Here is a 15583-nt window from a genome sequence, read left to right as displayed (position 1 = left end):
TGTGATACACAGCCAGTGAAGAGCTATATTGTTGCTGCCCAAGCCCAGAAACGTTCAGCTAGCTCTTCCTTGCCAGATCTGCGAGTGGTTTGAAGCCAAATGGGGATGGGATTCAACACTGAGGAGGAGTAAATACTGGGCATGGCTGATCTTTAGAAAAAGGAGAAGAGTGAGGGCTAAAGCTAGAATTAACACAGACTTTTTCAGATCTGTGTGGACTGCCTACTTCTCTGCTGGACAAATCCTAGAGGGAGAAAAACCAATTAGGGCTGCTGCTTCTCTCTCAGTTGTAGCAGTGGAGAAAAAATAACGCTATGGAGAGCAATTCAGTCACAGCGTCATAACTGAGAAAAGAACCAGCTCACAGACCTTCATGATTTCTGTTTTAGAAGATAATTTCTCTTACCATTAGGGTGTAGAGACTTTCACTTAATGTAATCATGGAAGAGCTCTGACTGGGCAAGCCAGGCTCCAATAAACAATTCTATCCCTTTCTCATTTCATTCTTTGTCAATAGTGTTAGGAAGAAACACATGCTGACTTCCTGCAAGTTTGCCCTTCTCCAAAACCGTCACCTAATTTCCTCTAACCCCTTCTGTCCGCAGGGGAGGACCGCATGTTCACTGGCACACGCTCCTCCCAGCAGAGGAATGAAACATGTCTTGCTGTTCACTTTTAATTCAGAATTTTTGTTGCTGTTGTTGCCGTGTAGTTTGTCAGCCAAGCATAATCTCCTGGCAGAAGAAGACAGACAAACAAGATAAAGAGAAGCAATATACTTTGGTTGTAGCCCTTAAACTTTTTGATTCAAGCAACATCCCCTGGTCCTATTGCCAGTGACAATAAGAAAAGTGCAAAAACATAATACAACAAGTCTTTCTGCCCAGGAAAGCAAAAAATAAATTACACGGAACGAGCTCCAATACTAACTGCCCTTTTAGCAGCAATTTTCAGATTCAAAAGTAGGTGGAAACTACTGAATGCTAAGAAACTCTTAACAAGATTTCACAGCATCAGAGAACCAGAGCTGAAATCAGACCCATTGGCTTACAAATTGTACAAATTGTAGCCGTGCAATAGGAGGCTAGGCAGAACACGACTTCAGGATTTGAGTCCTTCTAGGTGAGAGTACTAAATCCTTTCATCAGATCCCCAGCCTTCACATTCAACTATTGCTGTGAGCTGGTTGGGGCACTGTAATAATTTGGAGGCCCTACAAATTCCAGGGTGGCATAGATGACTTACTTATCCAGGAGTCGTTACTGATGGGAGACATTACCCTGTCCCTCCTTCCCAACTTTTTCTAGGGCTCATCTCTAGTTTTTAGCTGCAACTGAATAGAGAATGGTTTAGTGAAAGGGCAGTGATTAAGGACCATGAGGAGACCAAAGTCTCTCCGCTGGACAACGTGCTTAATAGGAGAATCTTACACTTTGATGTCAAACAGTCCAGTCAAGAAAAGCCTCTGCTAAGTGTGAGACCTGGACATTATTCTTCACCCTGAAGAGCTATAGGGGAGTTGTGTTGCCACAGAAGTACATGACCTGATAGAAACCAGAAGTTTTCCTGAGTTTTTCATAGATCTTTGAAATAATCCACATGGCAAAATGTTTTTAAAAGTATGTTTCAGGTTTTTATCTGTTCAGAGTAAAAGGTGGGACAGAACTCCCCTGTGCATTTTATTGCAATGGTTCATGTACAACAATAGCAGCACTGGATGTACTAAGAAAAAAAATATCTTGCTATTTATGCAGTAATTGAATTTTGTGCTAATTCCGCCTTTCAGTGTGCCTGAAGACTCCCAAGTGAGAGTCACATGCAAAACAGCCACACGCCCTTGTGGCAGTAGAGAGTCCCTAGAGTGTGACACAGATGAAGCAACAAGGAATCTAAATATAAAGTCAGACATGGGTATGTAGGTTAAAAAAACAAACCATGGTTTATTTAAATGTGTAAAGTACTTGGGAGGGAAAAAGATTACATTGTACTATGGCAATACAGACAGCACATAACCGTAACAAGCTCATCCATCATAACGAATTCAGGCTACTCCTTCCAGCCTCCTAGTCCACTCAGTCCCACGGATCTTTGGGAGAGGCTCGCTGTTGATATCTCTAGGGCACTCCACACTAGAGATTAATTTCAGTCAGAATTTGCTGTCCTGTTTGTGTATGTCAGACTCAGGAGCAGAGCGTCATCCTCCCACCAGGGAAGACGGGTGAAATATGGCAAAACTTCTCATGCACTAAGACCCTCTGTCATGGGTTAAGTCAGAGTAGCCTGATAGAACATGTGATCCTAGGACAAATTACCAGGCTGTCTGCTTTAACCTTATCCCAGACGTGGCTCTTCACTGGGATGAGAAGCCTAAAGCAGCAGAGACTGAGAGAGATATTATGATAGTTATAAAATGCCATTTCCAGACACAGCTTTTTATTTCAGGTTCTTCTCAATCCAGTCTTTGAAGGGAAGAGCTTTGGTGTAGCCACTGTAGAGCTGTAGGCTGCAAGTTTTATCATAACCCCAGCTCACTAATCCCATCAAGTGCCACCTTAGCTCAGGAGATGCTTTTCCTGGCAAAGTTATGGCTGCAATCCCACCAGTCTCAGCAGGGCAGATATTAGAAAAGGCTGTGTCATCTTGTTTGGCACAGAACATGCTGTCAGTGATGCTGACTTGTATCCCATTATCCTCATACTGTTGCTCACACAACAGTGAATCCACCATCCGAACAGCTCCCATGCGGATTGTGTCATTCTTGTATCCGGGATCTTTAATGTCAGCTAGTACCTTCCAGCCAGTTACCATTATTTTTAAATCCTCTGTGGATGAAGTCAAGTCATGAGAAGATGACAAGCAAATGGGTTGAACACGACTGCTGATTCTGGCTTTGTCCAAGAGTTTTATGATAGCTATGTCAGAATCAAGTAATATAGGGTCATAATTGGGATGCACTATGATGGCAGAAATCTGGGGAGGAAACAGAGTAGGAAGAATTGTAGAGTTAACATCAATGGCAAGTTAGCAGCGCTCTTTCCATACTACTGTAATACATGTTAGTTTATTTTGCACACTTCTCCTCTACCCTCCACTCCCAAACTGTTCCTTCACCATAGCGCTCACTCAAACGAGAAACACGCAGAGAGATCAAGCATCTTCCGACTTTTTTTTTTGGCTTGGGTTTCAGGACAGTTTTTATTGCATGAAACACTTTCTAATGAAAAGCAGTCAAGGACATTTTCAGCAAAATGGGGAGTTAATGTGCAATTCAAGTTTTTCCAATGTTTACTGAAAAGATTTTACCTGCCATGTCATCTTCAGCCTGTAGAATTTGAAAGGGGGGAGGCTTTGAATTCAAATGTTATCTTCTTATTGACATTCAAGCACCTTCCCACCAAGAAAGGATACTAGCAATTCATTACATAATGTTGGGGCCAAATCTTTACTGCTAGTTACCTTGATGAAAGACGACAGGAACAGATAGGATTCCTATAAGGGTATTGTAAAAAATAATGTATTTCCTTACACAAAAAGTCTGAGAAAGCTATAATTAGAGAAAGAAACTAAAAAAAGGGGGGGGAGGGGGATATCAAATTAAGTATGTTTTCTTGGATAAAACCCATTCATTAACTCACATAACCCCCACTCCAGAAAAAGAGACACATGGCTAAAATTGCTGTATTTCTCCTCATTTTGACTTCAGACTTTCTAGTTCTACTTGAAAAAAACAAACCACTCTGGTGAGCCTGAGGTTCTGTTTTTGGAGCTGGAGTCAGACATAAACTTCTTCTGAGTTTAGAGCTGTACAGCCTTGGGGCTGAGATGTGAAATGCGCTCATGGCGTCAAACCAGGATCTAGAGCACAAGTGTTTCCCTCATAAATTATGCTAATCACTTTTGACAGTAGCTGGCATCTCCTCTACTTTTTTTCTGGCAATACCACTCAAGACATTATGGCTCATGGAACCTGAGCCATTTTCTTAGTGATCTGCGTTAGTGGGTGAACATATGAGTTGGACCGTGTCAGGTGAATTTAATGAACTACAGCATGTGCCCTCCTTGTGCTGTGACAGTTCTGTCAGTTGAGTCTCTAGCTATGCATTTCAAAGACCAATGTGTAAAACAATATATTGCTCAAAGGATAACCTTTTTCTCCCAAAACAAGATGGATGTGATCAGCATCTGTCTGTGCTCATCATTTTCCACTCCCAGCAGACTTACTCACCCGCAGGTTCTGGATGGTCTTTTCATCCCTGTCATCGTCTCTGTAGAATTTCCCCAGAACCACCTTGAGCTCTGCTGTCTTGAGCACGATGGTCTTGCCCAGGTCAGTGACGCAGTGAGCTGCCACCACCACGGTGCGCTCGTTCACCAGGGCCCCGCTGCAGATGAGGATCCAGGCCCCTTTCCGGAGACTGTTCTCCTTCACCCCGTTGGCCATCCGATAGATTGCCGCCTGCCAGGGCCACCTGGTAGAGGTCACTGTCTTCTGAAGGGTGATGTTTTCAGCTTTTCCACAGACTGAGGAAACATGAATCAAGAATGAGGTAATGCCTTTTCCCACCAAAGAATCTGAATATCACTCTTGATTCCTGCTTAGGATGTGCCAAATGAAACCAAACTGCAATGGTTAGCATGAGGGACAGCTTTCTAATTAACCTGAGTCTCCAACCTGCAAAATTGTAATGTAAGAGCACTTTATATAGCATTTAAAAAAAACCCTCTCCATTTTTCCATTATTATCTGAATTTCTGGCTGAAGTAGGAATGTGGATTTAGCACTTGGGCAGGTGAATTTTCATGACAACCTTATCAAGCTGCACTATAATGAGGTGAATGCAAAAAGAAATGGAAGGAACACCCCTGATTCTTGCTTATAATAAAACACCGTAAAGCCAACAGTGCACTAAAACTCACCCTAGGCAGTCACAGAGTAATTGTGAGGTCCGCTCCTAGAACTGACCTTAGCACAGATGAGTTCATGCCTATGAGAACCAACTTGTCTTGCAACAAGAACCTTGAAGCAAATGCAACTAAATCAACAGCCATCATGGGGAAAAGAAAAAGCTCTGCCCTGTTCTACGACAATATTACCCAGGCTCAGACCTGGGGTAAAATCCGTATTAGGAAAGGTTTACTTCAGCTGAAAGAGTTACATCATGTGGTCACCTTTTTTAGTCTCTCTTAGGACTTCTTTTTTCCCGGGATGTAGTGTGTGTATGCCCATAGTGAAAAGGATTGAATGCAATAATTTTCAATACATGTGATGATCTCAAAGCAAAACCACAAACAAGAACTCTAAAAATTTGCTCGATGGTAGGATCTACTTTTGACGGTTTGCCTGATGTCAGTAGTGGGTTGTACCAAATCTTGTGATGTTCCTACCCTTACTTACTCTGTGCATGTCCTGGGTTTGGCTGGGATAGAGTTAATTTTCACAAGAAGCTGGGAGGGGGCACAGCCAGGACAGCTGACCCGAACTAGCCAAGGGGATATTCCGTACCATATGATGTCATGCTTAGTATAGAACTGGGGAGTTGGCCGGGGAGGGGGAGGAGGGATCTTGGCTCAGGAATGGGCTGAGCATTGGGTTCCGGGTGGTGAGCAATTGCATTGTGCATCACTCGCTTTATATATTCTTTTAATAGTATTATTGTTATTCCTGTTTCTTCTCTCCTTGTCTTGTCCTATTAAACTGTCCTTATCTCAACCCGTGAGGTCTTAATTTTTTCTTCCGCTTCTCCCCCCCATCCCACCAGGGCAGGGGGAGGAGTGAGTGAGTGGCCACGTGGTGCTTAGGCGCAGGCTGGGCTTAAACCATGACAGTGCATTAGCTCTGGATAAGATTTTGCCTGGACTTAGAGTTTGCGATGTGAACCCTTCCTTAGCAGGGTATGTTAAAGGAAGAGCTTCTTTAAAATGCATACTCTCCATTCTGTGGCTTAAACTTTGATGTTTTTGTCAGCTGTGTGCCAAAGTATAGAGATGAAAGAAAAATCATGTTTGCAATAAATAATACAGGAAAACATGAAGTGATAGTAGGAAAACATTTTCAAGTCAGGAGAGAAACTTACTACACTTTTTGCTCAATAAAAGAGTCGAAAAACTGATGGCAAATTACAGTGCTGAAAGCTTGATCCCTTTATCATCAACTGCACAAGTTCTACTGGTGGATAAAAAGAGCCATATATCCTCCAAGCTGCTCCTATCTCCCAGCTGGAAGCATAGGCAGTCTACACTGGTGGGACTCCCTAATTACCTAAGATGAATGCACATCCTGTTCCCCCATCCACCCAGAGATGTATGCATTTTTTTTCCCTTGGAGACTCACTTGGAATACACACAGGGGCTCTCCCACTCCATTTTCCTGTCTTCAGACAAGTCCTCCTGCTGCTACCCAGGCGGCGGTAGAAAGGAGAAATGCACTCATACTGCAGCTGAGTGTGCAGATGCTGGTACCCTGGGGGCAGGTCTCCAAATGGCAGTGCTGGCTTCTTGGTTGGATAGATTTCAAGTTTTTGCTTGCTGAATGCAGATGAGTAAAGTTGATGCAAAGGTGTTTCCCTGTTTCAAGGCACAAAGAACACAAGGTAATAATAATAATATTATAAAAGCAATCATTACCATAGCTTTATCACCAGCTGTGTTAAGTATCATTTAAAAGCATATGAAGTCTGCTTGTGAAAGAATAAGGCAAAAATATCATTTCAACATAGTTTAGCAATACTACCATTTATATCCCAACTATTTTATTTACATATATATGTACACATATATAAATACACATATGTTTATAAATTTTCTATTTGTGCCTCTTTTTTTTCATTTTACAGTTTCTGGATTGAAAGCAGTTGCCTCTGAATGTGGAACAATTTTTGCCATTCACAAAAGGACTGAGATACTATGTTTTTAAATAAAGAAATTACATTGGAAGTTGGCATTGCCTTAATTAATTCTCACTAGAGAGGAGTTAGGCACATCTTTTCTCTAGTGAATATTTTAATAGGCAGTATTAGGAATCGATTCAGATTAAATTATGTTGATAAAGTTGCTTGATTTAGCAATTAACAGATAATTGCCTCACCACAGAGATTTCATAATTGCAATAATCACTAAGCTTCCATTTAGAAATTGTACTGATTAGCTGAAACATGGCACATAATTAAAAAAATAAATTTATGCACCAGCCTAGATATGGACCATAAGCTTGACTACAGTCATACTTAAATCTTCATCACTTAGAATGTGTCCCTTGCCCTAATGCTTAAAGGCACATATCTACAGAAAAAACTATTTACATCTGAAAAATTCAGCAGGAAATTAATTTCCCTTGAGATTTCTGGTACTGCCTGCATCCAGAAAAGCCTTAAGAATGTTTTTGCCCATGGTAATTCCATTTTTGATCACAGAGAGACAGACTGCCTCCGTCATATAGAATCTGTGAGGCGATATGTGACAGCACTCAAGGAAACTAAAGTTATTAAGAACAAGAGCAATGGCAAGTTTCTTGTATTTTGGAAGAAAGATGAGAGCTGCTGTGGTCATGCTTAGACTGCCAGGGTCCCATTCCCTACTCACATGTGACCTTGCAACAGTGCATAATCCACACTTTGCCTCACTATTAATCTATGAAATGGAGACCCTACTTCAAGGGATGAAAACAGTTCACGAACATGAGATGCCATCATGATGCTATGGAGGTGGGGGCACGTATGCGCTCTCCCACAGCTGGTGTTAATATCTGAAACATTTAGCATAAAAACACCTGTGTTCAAAAGTGAATTGAGAAATTTAAGCAAGAAAAATCCCCTGATGGCTACTAAAGCCTCCTGATGGCTTCTCAGGGCCATCTCTACAACTATACGTCACAGAGCTGGAGAGTGGGAGAGTATTTGGGAAGTACGTGCTTGCCTTGTTTCTAAAGTCTTCTCTAGGCATCTGCTACTGGCCATTGCCAGAGACAGGATATGGCTTGAGCTGGACCTTTATTCTGACCTGGTATGGCTGTTCTTAAGACCAAAGATGAGGACAGTTCTTGCACTGCATCTAAAAATAAATGAATCGTGTACTGCAAAAAAAAAAAACTGAAATGAGAAATTACTACTTGGACAAAAATGAACCTGAACATTGCAGCATAACTAATTCAGATTGGGCTTATTTCAAGAAATCAGCAGAAGAGTAAAGCCAGACAGGGTCTGTTCTTTCATTCCTTCCTCCCCTCCTACTCTACTCCGCTCCCCCACGCCTACCCCCAACCCAACTTTATATTGATTGTGCTATATTGCTTTGGATGATGAAACTTAATGGGAGCAGATTACATTGCTATACCCCCTTCTCTCCTTGTGCTCTCCCCACTCATTTCTTAGTGCCACTAAGATGGCACATATTCATATTTTAAGACATATCATTAGCCCTGAGGAACTATTCTCAGACTGTTCTCATAGCCTGTCACAAGCTTGCAAGCCTAATTCTGGCATCATCCAGTAGTTTGCACATCGCAAAATCTGTGCATTTCTTCCCGGCTGCCTCCAGCAGCTTGCAAACCTGTCCTTAATCAGACCTCCCCTCCCAGCAGCTCTCATTGCTCGGTTATCAGTGGAGTTGTAGGAATGGCTGCTCAGGCAGGCTAAACACACAGGGTGGAAAGGAGAGGAGGGGAAAAGCAATCACATTTTTTCGTTAAACTGTAGTTGAGATATTGCATTCTCACCTTGACTGAACCTGCATTGGAAGCACTTTCTGTCTCACCAGGTCAGAGATCTTTGGCTCTCTGCAGGCTAGAAAAAATACAATGTTGCACAGTACTTTTCCACATTCACAGCTCAAGGGTTACGGTTCATAGACATTTCCACTCTTTCCTCTCCCTAGCTCTAGTGGACTGGATTAAGAGGCAGTAAGTTACGTGCATTAAAATAAAGACAGGCCCTAAAACCTAAAGCCTTGGAAAAATACTTCCCCACAGATCACCAGATCTGCACCCATTGGAAGGAGCTGCAGAGTCTGATTCAAAGGAACACCTCAGAGTTACCTGAATATGCACAAAATAACAGAAAGGAGATTCAGGGTTTCTAATTTTGCACATTCAGTTTATTTACTTTAAGATCAGGATAAAATATTCAGGTTTATCAGTTCAAATAAGTCTGCCAGGATCTCCTTCCTGCTGCACACAGTAGAAGAAAAGGAATCTTGCAGGATGGATTTTATCTGTATGCCTCAGCACTTGTGTTCTGTGGGATTTAACAACATCTAGCTCTTTGTGATTACTGTATATGTTAACCTTTATGTCACTATCAAAGTTAACATCAGTAAAGATGCTTTCCACAAATGACTATCATCAATAAAGATGCTTTCCACAGATGATTACACGCTTCAGGGAGAGAGTATTTCCATCTAAAGTAACAGAATAAAGCATATTCCCCAGGGGCTAGACATATTTCCTTATATTACCATTACTTTAGTTAAAAAAAAAATAATCCATTAAAATATGTGTCAAACAATTGCTTTGGGAAAATGAATTTGGCAGTTCCCCAGCCCGAATTCATTCATTCATTCAGGCTTTCAGACACGCTTAGAGTAGCTCTAGTTCAAGAGCATAATTCCCTTTCTAGCGAAGTATTTAAAGATGTGTCTCAGTGTTTTGATGAATACAGATAGTTTAGGCATGTCCTCAAGCGGTTTTCTGAACCAAACCTTCAAGGCTGCAATCTAAGGGCTTGGCCTTTTGCACTCATGACTGGTCCCATTGACTTAAAAGGATTGTGAGGGAAGAGCTGAGCCCTACGACAGCAACTCTGATAAGACAATTATTTCCTTCTGTTTCAATTCCTTCCTGATCTTCTTTCATTTTGATCTTACATGGGTTTGATCCTAGAATGAAGGTAATAAGGGTCTTAGGGAACATTCCTTTCCATGTTTAAAGATGGAAACATCTTCTGGAATCACTGGCATCTTCTCTGGCTGAGTTTAGCAGCCAGCAGAGCTGGCAAACTACCAAGCTCAGTATCAGGTGTCAGTCAGATGGTTTATTCTTAGCAAAAATGACTGTTTGGTGAGTGTAAATTATATAAAACAAAATCCAGTAAAACCATAGCAGCTTTTGTGAACTGTGGTAAAAAAAGACTGTAAACTACCTTTTATGCAGATTGGCTGCTTCCCTGACCATTCTCCATCATCTTGGCAGGTCCTCTGTTCATTCCCACTAAGAACATACGAGTTGTTACAAAAGAAAGCAATGACTGTGCCATTTTTTGCATAGCGTCCGTTCAAGAGCCCAGTGTCTTCTACTACTCTTCTGTAGCCATTGAGTGGGCCACCAGGATCTGAGCAGTTTTTTTCATCTAGAACTAATGATAGGGGGAAAAAAATAGTAACCATTTTATCAGGTTCACAACATTATTTTCACCCATCAGATTGCTTGGTATTTCATTCAGATGTTACTACACAATCTACACTTTATTAAAGATGCTTTTTCAAGACCTGTCTGGGATCGCTGTCTTCAAAAAGATCAAATATTAAAGAAGAAATAATAATATACAGATGTCTTTCTAATACACACTTTAGTCTTCACTGAAAAAGTAGCATTCTCAAATTGTTAAAAAGCCCTTAAAACATAACTGACAATACTGAAAAAGAACCTTGATGTTACATGATGTTAATGTCCCATTAACATTGACAGGGCTACTTTAAGAGCGTAAAAGGATGCACTTAAACTATTTGCAGGAAACAGGCCCTTGGTATTCTTTTCCCTTTTCTGTACTTTCAATACTTTACTGGACTTGGATAATAAAACTAGACTACTTAATTTTACTTTTATGTTTGGTTGCATTTTGGTTTCTTAGCACTGAGAGAGACATCTCAATAATCCATGGAAATACAGGAATTGAAAGAGAACATATATATATATATTTACTGATAGTAAAAATTGAGTATGGAAAGCTTACTTATGCTAGGTTCTGCCTATAAAACCTCTTTTACTTCCTCCTTCCCAATATTTTCGCCTTCTTTTTGTGTGTTGTTGTGGTTTCTTCGCTCAATAAACTTAAATTTTTGGCCTAAATCTGGATGACAGTATTCCCTATCTGATGCTGATAAATGCTTTTCCCTATATTTTTCACTCCTCTGCTCTTTCTATTTAGCAACTGAAAGGTACTTTCTTTTTTCCTTTGGATTTCATCTCAGTTTTCTTGTCAGGCTGACAGTAACACGCAATTCTGTTTAATTCCTCTGTCTGATGTCTCATTGCATGATAACCAGTGACCATCTAGTTTAGACAGCCAGTGTTGGTGCTGCTCTGCTTATGAAGGGCTGAGAAGACTGAGACATATCAATTGACCAGAAATGACCTCTTCATGTCATTGCTTCACACTCAGCTGCCTGCTGAGCCTCACTTCACCAAAGCACCAACAAAGCACTTACTTAAACATTTATTTAAATCCCTGTGAAATCAGCACAGTAACACTGCATAGCCATGGCCCTGTCCTGCACCCATATCGTCATGTCACCAGACAGAGCCCAGCTCAGCAAAGCATGTAAGCACATAGCTAACCGTAACAGTTCAAGTTCAATGAAGAGCATAGGCTCTTAACATTGAGCATGTAATTCAAGCTAAGCATGTATTTCAGTGCTTTCTTTAACAACATTGGATTTTAGCAAATGCTGAAGGTTATATATGTACTTAAATACTTTTCCACATGAGTCATATTCAGTAAACAAAGAGGATGCCTGAACATCCTCTCAACCAGGAGAAAGGGAGAAGCAGAACCCTGTCTCCTTTTAATTTGGCTCTATTTTTCTTCTCTGTACCTCAGAGGCTCTCTCACTTGTGAACCACAAGTGACTGATAACTTGATAGCAGATAAAGACTACAGGGAATCACCCACAGTATAATGCTTTATTTGTAAGTTGCTTTCTGCACTGATATCTAGCCTAGAGGCATCACCTGATGAGCAGATTGCATGTTTCCAAATGTACCTAAGCTTGACCAAATAAGTCAACGAAGGCTTTCTCTTATTTCATCCTATGCCTATCAGTAACTTGAACAGTAATGCTCTTCTTCCCTAAGTGCAGGGTTGTGACTTTTTTTATGGATTAAAACAAAGAGAAAACGTCTGGGAAGGAGAGACCCAAATTACTCCACCTAGCACTTCAGTAACAGCCAAGTCTAGAGACAGATCTTTCGATAGATCTTTAGCCAGGGACATCATGCAGCAGGGAGTTTAGCACAATCCTGGTATTACATTACTGCAACTGGAGATGTTCTTTCTAGATAGAAGAATGCCTATTGCTTGCTCTTTCAGATGAACTTATATATGGCTGTTTCACAACACTCCCCCCCGCAATTTACATCGTTTGCCACAACACACTTGTAAAAGCACTTTTCCAATTGACACAAATTATTTTGGAATATGGAAATAAAATTGTGCAATACAAAACAACTAAAGAAAAATCGAAAGTCTCTTTGGATGAGAAGAAGGGGCTTGGAATTTCACAGCTGAATCAATGTGAATGGTAGGCATGCCAACTTGCACAGCCAGAATGAATGGAAGTTTCACTTTTATCAATTTTTCTCTAGGATGAGAAATCTGTTGAAATAAGAGTCTAGTCTTCATGCAGTAAACCCCTCATCACCTCCACAGAGTGCATCAGACTGCTGCAGAGAATGTATCAGAGGTACATAGTAATGAAGTTGTTATTCATTGTTGCACAATGTCCCTCGCTTGGTTTTGGTCCTAGACATCTTCACCCTGTGTGTAAGAAGGATGTATGCCTAAAGTCTTTGAGGAAATTATTTTTCAGTCATTTGATGTTTCAGTCAGACCTTTATATAAGCAAGTCTTGCAGGCTTGGGCTCCAGCAGAGTAAAATAAGAATCCCTACTGCTTCTTAAAGACAGGAAGACAAAAGAACATCATGTTAAGCCACAGATCTACCAAATTTCAAGTGAGATTGGGATATTCTGGTTTCATGTGAATACATTGGCTGAAACATTTGATAAGAATCAAAACTTAAAGTGACCTTACCACATTCAGGATGATGTGTTGACCAAATCCCATCAAGCTGACAGTAGGCAACACGGCTGCCTTTTAAGCTGTAACCTGCGTTGCACTTGAAGTAAACCTGGGCCCCGTATTTAAAGTCATCTCCTTCCACAATACCATGAGCGGGAGCACCTGGAGTCCTACACATCACCACTGACAGTTCAGATATTTCAAAAAAATCCACTTTATTACAAAAACAGGACTGTGTTAGGATGATTCTTTATTTAGAACATTGAAAAACCAATTAAAATGGGCACAGGAGTCAAAATTACAAGACAGGTATATGCTGATCTTTAGAAAGTTGTTTAGACGTCAGTTCTACACACACATATATGCCACTTATCAAAACATATCTAGATCCATTCAGTTAATGGGTTTACTCAGAAGTGTGAAGTGATAATGTGCATAAGTGTTCGTATCATTAGGGTTCATATGCTCAAAGTAGTAGTACTTGAAGCACTTTCCATTTTAACAGGGGTTTTGAATGAACTACCATGCTTGGTCAAGAAAAACTTTAGATCCTTAAAAGTCTTATACTGAATTTCTTTCAAATTCTTCTTTCCATTTTTAAATAGTTTTTCAGATAACCTCACTGAAATATTAAAGCATTGTTATTTGTGTAGATCAAACATTATCATAATGACACTAAAAAGGAACCTTGATATTTACCAAACTGTGACATTTACCCTTTCCACAGGGTTTGCTCTATTGGGAAAATACTTACAGACAATGGTCTATTTAACTACTGCAAGTAGTAAATATTAGATTAAACATAGTAAGCAAGATTTCTCTGAGCGCATCAAACCAGCCATACCAAATCAGAACAAAGGTCCATCCAGCACAGAAACCTGTCTTCAACAGTGGTAGACAGTAGATTTGATGGAAGGAATATAAAAACAGAGCAAGCATATCGAATACTTTGCAGCAGCATTCAGCAATCTGGAGCTCAAGGACTACCTGAACTACAATGGTATTTTTGGTATAACATACCCTGGTGACTTTTTTTTTCATCATTAATTTGTCTGAGTATTTTCTAAACTCAGCTACACACTTTGTGTCTGCAATATCCTGTGGCAATAAGTTCTACAGACTGAGTGTTGCATGAAAAATGCACTGCCTTCTTTGGTTTGGTTTCTAGCCTGCCATCTGATAATTTCATTTGATGCTCTGCTTTCTCTGTTATGAGAGACAGAGAACATCCATGCCCTATTCACCTTTTCCAAGTCACTTTTTAAGACCATTTTTCTGCATGTAGAAATTATATGTGTGTATTTCTGTATGCAGAAATTGCAACAATGTAGGAAACACAGGTTTTAGTATCTACAGTTATCCATCTGTGTGTCTCTGGCTTTGCCTGGCCATTCATTGTGGAAAACTGCCTAGGAAAGCATTCAGTGCAAGAGTTAGATATGCATTTGGGTTTTTAACCTGGGAGCTGTGGCTCTCCATTGAAGATAGATAGATGAACGCTAAAGGGATCATCCCTACTTTATGCTTTTAGAATTTGACTTTTTCTGTTTTGCTTCATAGCTAGTTGCTTACTAACCTACAGTCAAATTTTGATCCTTAGACTTCCAGAGAAAAAACTTTTCTAAGGTTTCAGCCCTGTAATCCTTACACAGAACACACATGAATGCATCTATTTATATGGATTGTGGACCATTCAATTATTCACATAAGGAAGAAATTCTTGAGTAACAGTCCTAAAGCAGCAGCATTCACAAGAACAAGTCTCCACAGAAATTCCCCTCAATTTACGGATTACTACAAACATCAAACAATGAGTCGGCAGAATCACTTGTGCATTAGTAAGCACAAGTCTTGGAAAGAAAAAACTAACATTTAAGCATTAGAGAAGGGCCCAGACTCACTGCTTCAAATCAAAACACATCCAGTTAGGGGAGTTCAGCATTTCCCCTAGGCTGCAAGTGTTCTGCATCAGCGTCATCTTTAGCAAAAGAATAATGACAAAAACTCAACAAAATTCATTCCTAGCCCTTGACATTTCTCATGTGAAATATAGGCACACATAAAAATACATGCATATATAGATGCATATGTGTATACACAAGCACATACATAAATGAAATGGAAATAGTGGGAGCACAGATTTTCTAGGTGTTTTAAATTCTCAGAACACTTGTCTTCCCAGTCATGACCTTTGTATTCATTGCCCCCATGTCTTTCTCTGAACAGCAATTCATTTCACTACATTTACATTTCTCTCTTTCAATGTAAATTCACACCAGCTTGTCAAATGAGAAAAGAAGATGGTTGATTAGAAACATCTGTGCACCACCCAGAGTTCTCCTTTTTATCATAAACACAGGTTTTCTGTTTTGCTTGTGGTCCAGTTCAGCTCTGCAGAACAAATATTTTGGTGCTTTTGTGTTCTAGGTCCACCCTGGAAAAAATGTCACCAAGCTACACTTACTTTTTTTTCCACAAACTGTTAAGTATTTGTTCTTGTTCAGTCTCCTAAGTGATTAAGATATTTAGTTTCTAGCCCTTTTGATTTGCTCTGATTGCCAGACTTTCTTTAGATTC

The 15583-nt window shown here is 40.2% G+C and overlaps 1 protein-coding gene across 2 annotated transcripts in view; it reads right to left on the bottom strand.

The window, feature by feature from the left end:
- Positions 1–1916: 1916 nt before the first annotated feature.
- PAMR1 (peptidase domain containing associated with muscle regeneration 1) overlaps positions 1917–15583 on the bottom strand; it is a 58366-nt gene continuing 44699 nt past the window's right edge. Inside the window, exons 7-12 of one of the 2 annotated variants that reach the window (XM_069784701.1) lie at positions 13019–13189; positions 10130–10342; positions 8710–8776; positions 6331–6563; positions 4226–4521; positions 1917–2970 (exon numbers count right to left, since the gene is read on the bottom strand). In XM_069784701.1, coding sequence (XP_069640802.1) covers positions 2434–2970; positions 4226–4521; positions 6331–6563; positions 8710–8776; positions 10130–10342; positions 13019–13189 — 1517 coding nt within the window. In that variant the 3' untranslated portion in view covers positions 1917–2433. The remainder of the gene's footprint in view (positions 2971–4225; positions 4522–6330; positions 6564–8709; positions 8777–10129; positions 10343–13018; positions 13190–15583) is intronic. The other variant, XM_069784702.1, reaches the window with a different exon arrangement.

Source organism: Haliaeetus albicilla, chromosome 5 (assembly GCF_947461875.1).
Source record: "Haliaeetus albicilla chromosome 5, bHalAlb1.1, whole genome shotgun sequence".
Lineage (NCBI taxonomy): Eukaryota > Metazoa > Chordata > Aves > Accipitriformes > Accipitridae > Haliaeetus > Haliaeetus albicilla.
This window is presented reverse-complemented; position numbering and strand designations above follow the sequence as displayed.